Genomic DNA, 15,575 nt, shown 5'->3' with positions numbered 1-15,575 from the left:
GCCCCTGGGAACTCTCCATCCTATTAAGTCCTTCCATGGCATGGGTTACTTTCTAGAATTACCCTGTGTGTTTATTTGATAGAATGCACACTCCATGAGAACAGGGACCTTGTCTGATGGGTTCACTATCACATCCTCAGCACTCACGGCTGTGCCCAGTGTTCTGTTTATTGAATAACTAAACAAATGACTCAAGTCAGTTTGCTGCTGGCTGATCCTAGGAGGTGTGGAGCCACAGAAAAATGGACTGAACTTTGCCAAGCGAGTCCAGTGAATGGAGGCTGCCCAAGTGGAAGGCTGGTGGCCAGAAGATAAATGGCTTTGAATAGAAGTGCCCCAAACTGAGGCAGAGCCCGGCGTTCAAGTCCCAGGTCAGCCCGAAATAGCTGCATGACTTCAGGCCAGCCATGTGGCCACACCTGGGAGTTGGGGGGTTGAACCAAATGCCCTCAGCTACTGCTTCTGGCTCTACCCTTCCAGGTCCATGTCACAGAAGGCTAATGCCCTCAATTTATCTGGGCCACGGCCAGCCTGCAGGACCCAGAGATGCCCGTGAGGATCCCTCAGGATGGGGCTCCAAGGCCTCAGCTGAAGGAGTGCTTTGACTGGTTTCTGCTCTGAGCAGTTAGGCCTCAAGAATGTGAATTTGTTGGATGTCGGCCAGTCTTTAATTGACTGTGGGCCGTCGGCATCTGGTCATGACCTCAGGGGTAGGGAGGTAGAGAGAGGCTGGATGTGGCTCAGAGGAGGCCAGGATGCTGGTAATGAGTGTGTGTGTGGAGCCCCGCCTATCCTGGAGCCGAGAAACAGTCTTTGAGGGCATGCACTGAGCTCCGAGATCCTGTGGGGCTCCTCTTGCCTCTGGACCCTGGCTGCCCTTACCAATTGCTTGGAGGTTGCAGAGCTCATGTTGATGTTTCTGCAGCCAGCGTGGCAAGGGGAGAGGTACTCAATTCCATTGTCCCCACAGACCGGGTGGAAGATAGAATCTGGGCACGAGCAGTCCCTGCGGCAGGCAGGAGGCTGCGGATGTATAGAACTTGATGTGCTGCCAGCAAAAGAGGAAATGGGGAGTCAAACAAAGCAAGACCAAAGAAAAACCCTACCCTCCAGCCCAGTGTGAGTTCCTGGCCTGATGAGTGTGTCTGTGCATCTTTATTTATTTTGGGCCAGTGCCACCCTGGGATGTGGATTATGCCTGGTGGAGCCAACAGTGAATTTGCCACTGTTTAGTGGTCACGGCATCTCTCCATTTCTTCTGCCACTAGGAGCCCAAATCCACTAATTATGCGCTGGGAAGGCCTGAGTGGTGAATCCCCTGGCACAGTAGGGGTCAAGACAACCAACCAACCAGAAAGGGCAGCTGCAGTGGGCAGGTCACAGACAATATTTGCCTTCCCTCTTCTTCAGCCTGCAAAACAGTGGCTGGGACCACTGAGGCAATCCAGGATTTAGTTAGCTCTCTGTCTCCTGGCTTAATGTAGACCTTGCCTAGGTTACTGTATCCCCTTGAGCTTCAACCAGAGCTTTCACTGGTTGATCTCACTGTTCCCCGGTATCTGACATTCATGACCTTCTTCAGGGAGGGTTGGGAAAGGGGCTGACAAACCACTGTCCAGATATTTCACTAGTGTAACTGTACAAATGAGAGTTCATCTCATGTGCCTGACGCTGTGCCCAGGGGCACATGCATAATCATCACAATGAGTCAACAGTGAATTACTCGCCTTCTGTGGATTAGAAAACCAAAGCTTAGAGAAGGTAAGTAACTCCCCCAACTAGTAAGGAGCACTGGCATAGAGTCCAGGCCTGTCTGAGGACAAAGCCGTGTGCTAAACTCCCAGTGGATGCTGCCAAAAGGCCCAAAGGCTTCTCGACTTTTCTCAGTCCACAGTCAGCCTGCAGAAGTGCCGTACAGACCAGGGGTGAGCTCCCTACCCCAAGCAACCCTCCCTTCCCTCAAACCCCTTCTCTCCTTCACCCACCAAAGACAGAGGAGGTCATTTCAAAGAAAAAAAAATAGAGAAAATACCAGGGCTAAAAGGTACAGCATCTCCAAATGTTGCAACTTTATTAGGCAAAGTCTAAAAAAAAGCTTGTTGACAGGTGGCACCCGGGAAAAATAATAATAAAATGCCCCTTGCTTGGCTTCGTCCCCCTCACAGGGCTCTGAAGCTCTTCCTGAACATAAAGCCCAAGTTAACACTGTGACCCATATCGCTGTCTGCAAACCCACAGGCAGACTTTACCTGCCCTCCTCCTCACCTGCCCTAAGTTTTCAAGTCTGCCATCACTCTCATTATTATTCTCCAGATCTTTTCAAGTCTCCTTTCATCTCTCTTCAGCAGCTCAATGAAACTGAAATTCTAGCCAGCACAGAGCTGATGCTAAACATAGCTTATTTCCTGGTTCCTGTGGCTCACAGCCCTACAAATTCATCCTGAAATCAAACAAATTAGTTTTTGGTGCTTCTTAAGAAAACAGAACTCTAACCCTGATTGCTGGTGGCCCAGTAAGAGTCTTTGATCTCTTCTCATAATGGAGCATACCATTCAAGACCTGATTTTCTAAGTTGCCACGTGAGAGATCAGATCAAAAGTGGGCCGGGCGGGGTGGCTCACGCCTGTAATTTCAGCACTTTGGGAGGCTGTGGCAGGCAGATCACTTGAGGTCAGGAGTTTATGACCAGCCTGGCCAACATGGTGAAACCCCACCTCAACTAAAAATACAAACATTAGCCGGGTGTGATGGTACACACCTGTAAGGCCAGCTACTTGAGAGGCTGAGGCATGAGAACTGCTTGAACCTGGGAGAAACACTTGAACCTAGGAGGTGGAGTTTGCAGTGAGCAAACTCCTTGAACCTGGGAGGTGGAGAAACACTTGAACCTGGGAGGTGGAGTTTGCAGTGATCACGCCACTGCACTCCAGTCTGGGTGATGGAGCAAGACCAGAATCTGTCTTTAAAAAAAAAAAAAAAATGTGTACAGCAGAGGAGAGAGTTGAGGAAGCAGGAAGGAAGATGTATAACAGCCAGATCTAGGCCCTGGCCTTAGCAAAGGGGATCTCTGTGCCCCTTATTCCCATTACCTAGGGGGGTAGACTTCGGCCACAGTTGGGGTGGAGCATCCCATGAAGAACAGAGGAACACAAAGGATCATGGAGATGGTGATGATGGTGGTAGCTACGCGGGGAATGGTTTGCAGAGAGAAAACAAAGCGCTTCATGAGGATTCCTCCAAACAGCATCCCCAAGGCTGCAGCAGGTAGGTTCACAGCACCTATAAGTGAAAAGAAGGAGTGATCCAGGTGCACAGGCCTGGGACTGCATGTGGGCTACAAATAGTGAGCCGGATCACTGAGAAGGAAGCATGGTTTCAGGAAGGAACATTTGGTATGTTAAATTGTAATATAAATAGCTGACATTAATTGAGCATCTACTGTTTGCCAGGCACACCTAGAGAAATATCTTGAGACAGGATTGCCTTGCCTATACAAAGAATATAGAAGTGGGGTTCTTGTAGCTTAAGAGATGTGGGTTGAATATGCATTTATTAAGCACCTTTCATTCCTTGGGGCCTCTTTGCATGGGACCACATGAGGTTAGCAACACGAGAGTGATGACCCCTATGTACCAGTCAGAGATGGAAGGCCTGAGGGGTAAAGTCACAGCCAAGGACCAGCCAAGGGGTACACGGGAGTCACCCTCAAATCTCATGCACTGATCACCTTGCCAACTCCATATGGTTAAACTCACCTGTGAGTTGAGCCCAGTGATTTCCTAGGGTACTTGGTGGGACCACATCTGTAGTTCTCAACACAGTTGAAAAAATACTAATGCTGGGCCCCACCTCCAGAGATTCTGGTTTCATTAGCCTGGGGTAGGGCTGGGCATCTGTGTTTTGTAAAGCTCTCCAGAGGAGCCTCTGGTGCAGCCTCGGTTGAGAATCACTAAACCATGTACTCTCTAACCAAAGCAAATATATTCAGGTCCCTGGAGAAGAAGAGAAAACCCAGGAGGCATTTTGTCTAACCTCAAATTCAACCTTCCCTCTTTTCCTGTGTTGTCCCTGATGGTGTCAGGGCCTTTGGGAAGCTGTCAGACTTCCAGCCCCTTTATAGGGAGGAAGGCAGCCCCCGGCCTCCACCCACTCCTGACTGGAAGGATAGGAGTCAGAAATCTGCCAAGAACTTTCTAGATTGCCAACCAGGAAAACTGTCCTTAAAATTCTTTCTCCTGGGCAGTCCTCCTCTGGCCCCTGCCTGTGTCCGGTCTGGCCTGCACCCATCCCTGAATGGATGGCTGGAGTGCCTGCCTCCTGGCCCAGGCAAGCCCTGTGGCTCCTGCAGTACCCTCTGGACTCACCAATGAGGAAGTTGGCGTAGGCCGCTGAGGTGCCATACTGCTTCTCCAGGAACTTGTTGAGGAAGGTGGAGAGGCCAGCAATGACAGAGGAGAAGGTGCACTGGGCCAGGACCACCAGCACGAAGAGTGGGTTCATCAGGAGCCTCAGAAAGATGCGGGGAAACTCTGTGAACAGACCGTCGTCAAGAGCCGGCTTCTGTGGCAGCCGGCATGGGGCACCCCTTCCTGCCCCCTCCTTCTGAGCAACTCTCTTTTCTAGGAAGGGGCAGAATCTGAGCACCAGGATGTTCTGTGACCAGTCTAGGGGCATACAGCCACTCGAGCCCCCTCTCCACATGCTCATAGTGCCTAAAAGAAACCAGGTGGCAGGCAGATAGAAATAGGACTAACACTGGAAACAGTCTCCTCACATGCCTGCCACCCCACAAGAAGGCAAGAGGGGAAGTGGGAGAAGAACATGGGACCAGACTGCGGGGTGGCCACGTGACTGATCCAGTGCAGTTTGGGTCTCCTGGTACCTGCAAAGCAGTGGTCACCAGGATCCCTGGCAGAACGAACCCCTGGGCTGCAGGTACACCTAGGGGATGGGCCAGTTACAGGCCATCTGCTCCTACTGCCCCTTACCACATACAATACCACAGGGGCTGGGGTCCCCTGGCCATTATCCTCTCCCTTGCACTGTGCCAGCCCACCCAGGGCTGCAGGGTCAGTTACGTTTAATGAAATCCACCAGGGAGCCTCTTGACTTGGCCTCCTCCAACTTCCTTGCTTCATCTGCTGTGGCAGGATTCCTCTGAAGGCAATAAAAGGGGTGAATGTTCATGGCTCAGGCTCACTGCAGCTACCCTTCCCTGGGCCCTTGAGTCTCTGGCCTTAGAGGCTCAAGGCTGGGCGGAGGTGAGCCGCCCCAGGCGTGTGTGCATGGGAGGGCATCCAGAGAATGCTCTCTTGAAGCAAACACCACCTGCATTTCCGTGAGCCCGGTGTTTTGGCTGACAATCAAAACACATCTATGTCAATGCCTCCCACGATACCTGTGGGCATATTATTTCATATCTAACTTTCCCATGACTGTTGCCAAAGGTGTCTTCCTGGACCCCACTCCTCGCCCCCATCTGTCATGGCTACACTTCTCCCCTACGCTCAGATTCCAGGGGATACTGGCTTCTGGGATACTCTGGTCTAGAATGCCATCTGTTTCCAGTCCCACCCTCCTCCCACTTTCTATCTCCTCTCTGGGATTCTTGCTTCCTCCTGAGCCTAAAGGTGAGTGCTGCTCAAGGCTCTGTCCTAAACCTTTACCTGCACTTTCTTGGGTATACTACCCCAGGGAACCTTCGTACCTCTTCTGACCTTGTCAGCTCCAGCTTAAGGCCCTGCAGCTCTGAACTACCTTTCAGATGTGAGGCCCCTGGGCTCTGACAGCATTAGGATCCTGCGGGAATTCATCGCCAGGAATAGGCTCTCCCATTCACTGAGCGCTTACTCCCTGCTGGGCCCGTGCCCAGTATTCACAAGCTTTGTCTCATTCCTCACAACTCCTTCCCATATCGCTACTCTAATTAGCTGGAGCACTGTAAAGAAGAGGAAGCTTAGGAACAAAGAAACTTGGCAAAGATGACTCAGCTAGTTTATTGCTTTTTAATTTTTTTAATTAGTTTTTTAGAGGCAGGGTCTCACTCTGTCACCCACGCTGGTGTGCAGTGGTGCAGTCATAGCTCACTGCAGTCTTGAACTCCTGGGCTCAAGTGATTCTCCCACCTCAGCCTCCCAAGTAGGTGGGACTACATGCACTCAACACCATGCCCAGCTAAGTTTTTAAAATAAATTTTTTTTTGTAGAGATGGGGTCTTGCTATGTTGCCCAGGGTGGTCTTGAACTTCATTCCTTCCCTACCCACCAATCTCAACCTGGGCTCAAGCAGTCCTCCTGCCTTGGCCTCCTAAAGTGTGAGATTACACACCTGGCCAACTCAGCTGGTTTATAAGTAGAAGAGCTGCATTCAAACCCTGCCTGACCCCAGCACCTGCATGATATGCAGCCAACCTCTGAAATTCTTCCCCAAGATAAGCTGAGGTCCTCCCACCCCTGCCCCTCTTCCCCCGGCTGGGCCTAGATTTTATATACCTCATTGTCAAACATTGAGCTCTATTTGGGGGCTTGAAGCCTGGGCATAAACTTTAGCTCCTTCTTCTCCTCCAAGCCAGCTCACTGCTGAGCCCTTCTGGGCATCCACCCTAGGAATGTCTATCCGTATCCTTGCCCTGTCCCAGCTCTCCGACAACCATTGCTGCATTCCCCATCTCTCACCTGGTCTCTGCACTGGCCTCTTCGGATCTCCAGCCTCCATTCCTTCCCTACCCTCTAAACTCAACCTAGCTGCCATATTGCCACCCAAGTAGCCACCCAGTCACTGCAGTGCTCCAGAACTTCATGAAATTAGAACAATCTTTAGACCCTTCAGCTTGACATCAAGCCCCTACCCAGACTTCTCTTCCTTGCTCTCCATTCTCATCCTGCCCTCATTCCTTTCCCCAGTAGGTATGACGAAGATGCTCAGAAGGTCCCCTGCTCAAAATATGCTCCAATCTCAGCCACCCTCATACTCTTCAATGCTAGAAATCCCTCAGTTTTTCAGGTTCAAACATTGACAGGCCCTATTAAATGTAAAAGTTGACTATACCAGGTCGCAGACTTGGCTTTTATTGGCTCTTAATTCTTTAGCTCAATTTAGATAAGCTCAGTGTTTCCCAAACTGTTTCCTGGAGGTCTCCTGACCCTCGAGATGCTAACATGGTAAGGGAACATGGAGGAGATACCACCTTTTGGAAATTCACCAACACCCTCACCTCTCAAAGCCTCTGGGAAGTCCTGCATCATGAAATTTGTTTAGATTTCACCCTGGATTTGCTTAACATGCTGTAGCTTTTTAGCTCTATTTATTTTCTACCCCCACATCCCTTTCTTAAACTCCAATAGGTAGAGTCATGGGCTCTTGGAACCTTACCTTTGCTCCTATGGGCATTACTCGAGGGAAGAAAAAAAAGGGGAAAGACGTGAGAACCAAGAAGACTGAAGAAATAAGCAGGCCTAGCCACCAGGCTCCAATCCATCGGGGGTCGCCCGGGACCAAGTTAACTGCAGCTGAAGAGAAACCAAAGGGTGCAAGTGTTTGTTGAATGCGTGATCTCACCTTACTGGAAACAGAACCTCTGATCAGAGGGAGTTTTACTGATTTTCTTCCCAGGATGGAGAAGAGGCAAGCCATGAGCTAGATTCTTGGTCAAAACAGCATTCCCTCTCCCAGCTATTGGTCTTCCCAGAGGACCAGGGCCACTGCACATGAAGCAGAGCATCAGAAAATCCCTGGGCAGGAGGGAGCAGTACCTTCACCTCCTTATTCAACTCCCAGCCCATGGTAGGAGTAGTGAAGAAGGGAGCTGACTCTCACTTACAAGGGCACACCATGGGCCAGACCCTAGACCACGTGCTTTCCATCTGTTTTCCACTGGGTTCTTCTAGCAAGTCTGCCCACTTCTCATCAGTCGAGAAACTGAGGATAGAAGGGGTTAAGTCCCTTGCCTCAGGTTAAGGCTAGTAAGTGCCATTTCATTGGTCAATTTCAAACCTACGTCTTCCTGGTATGCAAACCTGCCCTCTTAACCATTAAACTACTGTCTCCCAACTTTATGGATCCCTAACAAAGGAGGCCCCATAATCCTTAGAAGCCTAAAGAAACAGCCATCAACTGTGTGAGCTGCCTGGCTTCCAAAGGAGCAGCTTTCTCTTGGCAATTCTCTTGCACACGTGTAAAAGTCTGCCATGGTGTTTCTCTGTGTAAAGAAACTATCCAGGCATAAAGGGAAGGAGAAGGTGGCAGAACGGTTCAGTCAAATCATGACAAGCATCCCTGGGCACTGCCCTGAGTGGACTGGGCGCTCAGTAGCTGGTCTCTTTGGACAACCAAGAGCCAGGAACCAATTCGGGAAGTGCCAGCAAAAGGACAGAGATGGCTTGATTCTGAGATATAAGACACCCCCCTGGCTTTCCACTTTCATTTGAAGTACAGCCAAATGACACCATGCAGATGGCACTGTGGTCTGACAGTCCTAGGGATGGGAGTCTAGGCTCTGGCAGCATGGTTGCAACTAGCACCTGCCAGATATCTGTGACCTGACCTGTGTGCAGGGCACTGGTGTGGGTGCTCTTCCTGGAGTCTGGCTCAGTCCTGCCTTTCAGTCATGGCTCCAGCTGAGCTGGAACTTCGTATCCCACCCACACACTCGCCACACTCTCCACCCTACAGCACTTTGCCTGTCCCTCTGTTATGGTGCTGACCTTCCCCGTCTTGTGGGAGACTGGGTAGTGTGGGACATGCTCACAAAGGCGGGAAGCCCTTGCTTGATTCATCCTGGGGCTGGCTCCCTGAATGGTTATCGCAGAACTTATGCCAGTGTCTAGGGACTATATCTTCTCATCCATACCACTTGTTGAAGAATACAAACTCATACTGTTGACTTCTTAATATACATCAGGCTTGTTCTGATCTTTACAACTTTATTTTACTATCATTAGCTCCATTTTATAGATGAGGAAGCTGAGGCACAGAAAGACAAAGTCGCTTGCCTAAGATCACTTGGCTAGTAGGAGATGGAACCAGGCTGAGACCCAGGCAGTCCCATCCCAGCACCCACACAGTCAAACACCATGTTATACCCTCTGGATGTGAGTCATCAGCCATGTGTATATTTTATATGGTGTTTCCTTTTTTCCTCAAAAGAGCTCTTATTAAATCTTGTTTCTTTTTTTAAAAAATAACCAGCAATATCTTAGAATCAAAGAACCATAGAAATATTTTTAATGCCACCACCAACATGAGCGCTGTGGTGGCAACACCTGAGGTCCTGCCCTAGGTCTCCAAACTTCTTAAGGACAGAAAGTGAGTTTGCTTCAGCAGGTTGTTCCCCCCAGTAGCCAGCGTGGGCCCTGAGAGGAGGCGCACACTGTCTGCTCCTAGCTGTCTGAGGGACTGCAGGGATGAATGAGGACGTGGCAGAGCACATCTGGATCTGAAGCTTCATTCTCTGTTCTGATTGAATGAGGGGGCCGGGAGCTGCTTTATTGAGCTGGGGATGGGAGTGGGTATCCTCTGCACACACTCACCTGTGTTGACTCTGCCGTAGTCCACGTAGATCTGCAGCATGACAGAGCCCAGCAGGTACCCGAAAGCCGGTCCAAATACAGAGATGGCAAATAAGATGGCTGGAAATGGAAGTAAGGGGAAGGAGACTGAGAGAAATGGAGAGAGTCTGGCCGTGGGAACTCCCAAGCTGAGGGAGAGTCTTGAGATGTCACTCCATCTGTCCCCAAGCCTGATAAGCACACACCTATGGCATCTCCCACCAGCAAGGCCAGAACCACTCAAGATTCCAAGACATATAGAACCAAGGCTATTTCTACCTCCAGCCAACTTCCAAAGAGACCTGCTTGCCAGGAAGGAAACAGGCTCCAAGGCATTTAAAAATGCCAGGTGATGCTCCCTGTGGGTACAATGCTGGGGGCCCTCGGAGGAGCTTATGGTGCCACAGAGCCTGTGGGGGTGGTCTGTCTCATCTGGAGTATAGGCCCTGAGGATGCTCAAAGTGGCTTGTTCTTTTTTTTTTTTTTTTTTTTTTTTTAGGTGGAGTTTCACTCTTGTTGCCCAGGCTGGAGTGCAATGGTACAATCTTGGCTCACTGCAACCTCTGCCTCCAGGGTTCAAGTGATTCTCCTGCCTCAGCATCCCAAGTAGCTGGGACCACAGGTGTGCGCCACCATGCCCAGCTAATTTTGTATTTTAAGTAGAGACGAGTTTCTCCATGTTGATCAGGCTGGTCTCGAACTCCCGGCCTCAGGTAATCCACCTGCCTCGGCCTCCCAAAGTGCTGGGATTACAGGCATGAGCCACCATTTCCAGCCCAAAGTGGCTTGTTCTAAGGGAAGGATTTGGGCATTCACATGGTCATCTGCTATCTGCTTTGCATGGGCTTCTTTGAGGCCAATCTTCCCCTAAGTGGATGTCTCAGAGAAGACACGTGTGTCCTGGCCTGTGCCTGGAGGACTAGACAGCAACAGTAGCTGCTGTTGGTTTAGAGTCTGTCCAGTGCGCAACACCAGCTAAGTGGTTACATACGCCATCTCATGTATCCCACAGTCATCCAGTGCACGGATAATATCAGCTTCATTCTAGAGGTGAGAAACCTGGGGCCCTGGGGTTCAGCCACTTGCCTCAGATCACATAGCTGGGAGGTAATAGAGCTGACATTCAAACCAAATCTGTCTGATCTCCAGGCCTTTGAATTTATTTGCTGGTTGTAAGCAAAGAGGGTGGGACCTCAGTTTAGTCCCCCAGGGCCTCATCAAGTGCTATATCAGGACCTCACCCCTCCCCAAAGCCCTCTTCAAACCGGTGACTCACAGATGTACAGGGGCGAGTTGCTGGGCTCTGAGAAGTCGTCCACATAGGAGATCCCAAATGGCTGAATAGGCACTGTCCCGATGCCAGCCAGCAGCTGGGCAACCACCATCAGGCCCCACATGCTGCTGGTCTCCTTCTGGGGGTTCTGGGTGGTGCTGTGGCACTTACTGGGAGGCAGGTCCTGCCAATGCTTCTGGCAGAGCTCAGCCTGCAAGTGGCTGTTGTTTCCTGCAACGAGAGTGCTTGCTGGTCTCCAGGTTCCATCGGCTGGCCTCTAAACCTGGCCTTTGTCCCAGGCCCCTTGGGGAAGGACCAACTCTGGCCAGAGGCTGTGCTAGCAAACAGGACATGGCCCCTAAGGATCACGTCCTTCTGTCTGGCCAGCAGGAGGGACTCTAGAAACGAAGGTGAGAGAGAGGTAGAATGTGGGCTTCCCGGCACCAGGAGCTGCTGTTTCTCAGGTGGAGAGGAATCTTCCTCTCGTGAATGTCCCTGCCTTCTCCTCCATGGGCACTGGTGGGCAGCGAGCACGGAGAGGCCAGTACCTTCATCCATGGAGGAAAGGGGCACCCAGCTGGAAAAGGGGGTTCCAGGGTCAAAGCCCAGGACCGTGGGCCTCCAGCACCCTGTGCTCAGCCCTGGGGCTCTGGGCCTCCAGGGTTCTTTTCAGCAGGACAGAGGTCATGCTGTTGCACCGGGTTGGTGTCACCTGTAACCTGGGTTGCATCCCTGGTTGTGACTCCCAGAGCCTTCACTTCTTAGTGAACCCAGCACCAAGTCACACTGGAAGACCTACTGCCAAAGACATTTAATATCCTTGCCATTCTGGGGAAGCTCCCAGAACTTCTGATGCTGGAGGGGCTTTAAGACCCTCTAGTTCAACCTCTCATATTACAGGTGGGGAAGCTGAGGCTGCTTCTTGAAGCCCTTCTGTGAGGGTCCCAGACACCCTGGGTGAGGCCTGTGGGCACTGTGGTTCCTGTGGCTGTGGCCCTTGCCAGGCTGGGCTGCCGCTTCCACGCGTCTGTTTTTAATTTGGCCCACACCAAGCGATTAGCATTGTCAGCTCTCCAAAGCCTTAGGGGTTCTTGAGGGCTCCTCTCCATGAGATCCCCTTTTCCTGTCTCATGCAGGCTAATGGAAACCGCTGACGTCACTGATCTCACTCACTTAACACTCATGGGATTCTGTTTAATTCTCACTTGTGCTGCCCTGAAGTAGGTGAGCCTAAGTCCCACAGAGAGGAAAACCGAGCGCCATAGACTAGCCCTGCTCCTCACACTGGACTGTGCCGGTGCTGTTGGGCTCAGGGCTGCCCTGGATGGTGGGGCTGGGGAGAGGGGTCTGTGCTCTTCATTGCCCTTTCCCCTCTCCCCAGTCGCACACCCCTCGCCCAGCCTGGCCCCACTGTTGTCTGCCCTCTACATGGTGTCTATGCAGGACACATTTGAAAGTTGCTGTCATGGGAGCTCCCCCATCAGTCAGGGAAGCCTGTCCCAGGAAAAGGAAAGGAAACCAAGGCGTCTGTTTGGTCAGGGTCATCTAGACCTTCAAGAGCTGTGTTCATGGAAGGAAGCATCCAGGCAAGCAGCCAGGGACTGTGGTCAGGGTCCCTCTGTACCTCCCTCTTCCCACTCCATGTTCATTATCCTGCCTTTCAATGGCAGAATTCAAATAGAGTGGCCCGACCACATGATGACATAATATGCAACCTTTTAGAATTAGGGTGAAAATGTAGCCTTTTTTTTTTTTTTTTACATGGAAAGACAGCTGGAACTGCTTATTAGAATAAAAAAATAGTAACTAGTAGTTTGGAGAAGAATATATTCCCTAATTTATAAAACGTTTGTGGACTACTTGAATATGCAGAGAAAACCTCTGGAAGACGAAGGCTTTCTCTGGGTAACGAGACTGTCCTGATCGGCTTTCTCTGGGTAATGAGACTGTGCTGATCGGCTTTCTCTGGGTAACGAGACTGTGCTGATCGGCTTTCTCTGGGTAATGAGACTGTGCTGATCTTTTTTTATTTGCCTCATTTTGTGGGGAAAAGAAAGAGAGATCAGCCTGTTACAGTGTCTATATAGAAAGAAGTAGACATAAGAGACTCCATTTTGTTCTGTATTTGAGATGCTGTTAATCTGTGACCCTACCCCCAACCTTGTCCTTGCAAGAGACATGTGCTGTGGTGACTCAAGGCTTAATGGATTTTGGGCTGTGCAGGATGTGCTTTGTTAAACAAGTGCCTGAAGGCAGCTTGCTGGTTAAAAATCCTGCCCGTCCCTGGGCAATGGAACATCTCGGTGTAAAACCCGATTGTAAGCTCTGTTTACCGAGATAGGAGAAAACCGCCTTACGGCATAAGGTGGGACTTGCTGGCGGGAATTGCTGGCGCAATGCTGCTAAAAGGTTTATGGAGATGTTTGCATACGCATATCAAGGCACAGCATTTTCCTTTGAACTTATTCATGTCACAGAGATCTTTATCCATATGTCTTACTGCTAATTTTCTCCCTTCGATGATCCTATTGTCCTGCCACTCCCTTATCTTTAAGATGGTAAAGATAATTATCAATAAATACTAAGGGAACTCAGAGACCGGTGCTGGCGTGGGTCCTCTGTATGCTGAGCGCCGGTCCCCTGGGCCCACTTTTTCTTTCTCTATACTTTGTCTCTGTGTCTCATTTCTTTTCTCAAGTCTCTCATTCCACCTAACGAGAAACACCCACAGGTGTGGAGGGGTAGGCCACCCCTTCATCATTTATTTTGTAATTTGTCTGAAATGAACACATGATACTTTTGAAATAAAGCAACAAAGTTTTTAAATTCAGAGTTTTTGTAAATAAATATATCCAAAGCTTAACAACGTCTCTCCCATTTCTTCTTTGTCCCATTCCCATTGCCCTTCTTTCTGCTCTAGGCTCTAGGCCTGCAACAGTGGAGCTGAGTCTCTGCCCACCCCCACCAACCACAACCCACCGCTGACGTCACCAGTCTCACTCACTTAACACTGATGACATTCAGTTTAATTCTCACTTGTACTGCCCTGAGCTAGGTGAGCCTAAGTCCCACCACACCCCACCACCACCTCTCCCGTGTGGAGTGCTGGGCCTCTCTCTGATTGACAGGCTCTACGGTAGAGACCCAAGTCCAAGCACCAGAGATGTCAAAGCCCCATGTACTACTGGGCCAGGCCCTGTGCCAGGGTTGTGATGTATGTGGTCTCCTGCCCACAGGGGTTATTGTGAGCAGGAGACTACATAAGACCATACCTAAGCGGCTGGTTTGGGGGTAAAGCTGGGATCCGAACCTGCATATGTCTGACTCAAAGTCCAAACTGAAATCAAGTCTGATGGCAGTTTGAAAAGACAGAACACACATTTTTCAGGGATGGAAGAACACGGCATGGGAAGATGTCCTCCATCCCTAGCCACCTTCAGACATAGGAGCTCTCTGACCTCTGTAGGTGGCTGGGATCTTACACCTACCTCCTGTCAGGAAACGGGCTGGCTGCTGGGATGTGTGCTAGAATCTGGGACAATAAGATGAAATAAACACAGTACAGGGAGTTAAGAAATTGGCTTTATCCCTAGGTAAGATAAAAATTGGTTTTATCCCTATGTATTCTTGAGCAAGTTTCTAAATTTCTCTGAGCCTTAGTCTCCCTTGGCGTAGTGGCTAGATAGAAAGATTGTCTGTGTCATTAAAGAGGTAGAAGACTATGGTTCCAAAAAGAGACCCAAGCATGAGGAGTCAGACCCTGCCAGTCCCACAGCAGGTCTAGTGGCTGTGTCTGCCATTTTGAAAGAAGGCTTGTGCAGCTCAGTGATGCTGCAAGGGTCCTGAAGCACAGAATTGTAAAATGCTCCTGCTGAAAGACCACAGGGGCTGTCTGGCCCACCCTCCCACTCAGGAATCCTTGTATCAGATGGATTATTTCCAACACCCAGAACTGGGTGTGGCGCTGGCCGACTCCTGCGAATCCCAGGGTGAGGTCAGGGTGGCGCTGAGTGGGTAAGGCTAATAGATGTTGGAAAGCCTGGACTGGGAGCCTGGGACCCAGATTCCTCTGACCCTGAATTCGTGGCTCTCTATGTGGTGATTTTGACTTTGAAAGATCTCAGAGGATTCCAGGGAGGGACCAAGCACAGCAGAGGGTGAAAGGCCGCTGGTGGATCTAGTGGGCAGAGTTTTAGGCTCACTGGTCACTCTCCCAGGGCAGCAGCCAGACAGGACACCTGGGGCTGCTGCCCCAGGTGGATAAGGGTTTACATGCACAGGCTATGCTGGCCTTTGGAAGGAGTGAGGAACAGGTAACATGGCTCCATGCTCTTCTCAAGACCAAATAGGCAAGTAGGGGAAAGAGAGCTAAGCCAGCTGCTCAGCTTGGGAAGTGTTCAAGCACTTATACAAACCCATCTGACTTGGCATGGCCAACTGACTCAACACCGCTGTGCAGTCACTCAAAGAAATCAACATGCACACTTCTCTGCTAACTTCTCTGTGCCAACTTTGACCAAACTGATGCATTTCTGAAGGACCAACATATACTTTGCATCCATAAATAAAAGGGCTGCTGCCACATTTCCAAGTGGGTATTTATTTCTGAAGATTCAAACAAATCTTGGGTACACTGTGTATGGAGAAATGAACAAAGTCTGGATTCCCTAAAACCTCAGGCTGTTGTCATTCACAAGTGTGCTGGGCTGAGCCATTCCCCTCGGTGTGACAGTGGCTCTCTGTGGCACATTGTCTCA

General features: G+C 50.3%; 1 protein-coding gene across 1 annotated transcript in view; it reads right to left on the bottom strand.

Annotated features, from left to right (window-relative positions):
- Positions 1-15,575, bottom strand: part of SLCO2A1 (solute carrier organic anion transporter family, member 2A1) — a 91,908-nt gene that overhangs the window by 11,527 nt on the left and 64,806 nt on the right. Inside the window, exons 4-10 of the mRNA XM_011971037.1 lie at positions 10,822-11,049; positions 9,528-9,626; positions 7,372-7,508; positions 5,079-5,157; positions 4,365-4,529; positions 3,090-3,279; positions 883-1,048 (exon numbers count right to left, since the gene is read on the bottom strand). Coding sequence (XP_011826427.1) covers positions 883-1,048; positions 3,090-3,279; positions 4,365-4,529; positions 5,079-5,157; positions 7,372-7,508; positions 9,528-9,626; positions 10,822-11,049 — 1,064 coding nt within the window. The remainder of the gene's footprint in view (positions 1-882; positions 1,049-3,089; positions 3,280-4,364; positions 4,530-5,078; positions 5,158-7,371; positions 7,509-9,527; positions 9,627-10,821; positions 11,050-15,575) is intronic.

The sequence above is a fragment of the Mandrillus leucophaeus genome, unplaced genomic scaffold (genome assembly GCF_000951045.1).
Source record: "Mandrillus leucophaeus isolate KB7577 unplaced genomic scaffold, Mleu.le_1.0 Scaffold981, whole genome shotgun sequence".
NCBI classification, from domain to species: Eukaryota; Metazoa; Chordata; class Mammalia; order Primates; family Cercopithecidae; genus Mandrillus; species Mandrillus leucophaeus.
This window is presented reverse-complemented; position numbering and strand designations above follow the sequence as displayed.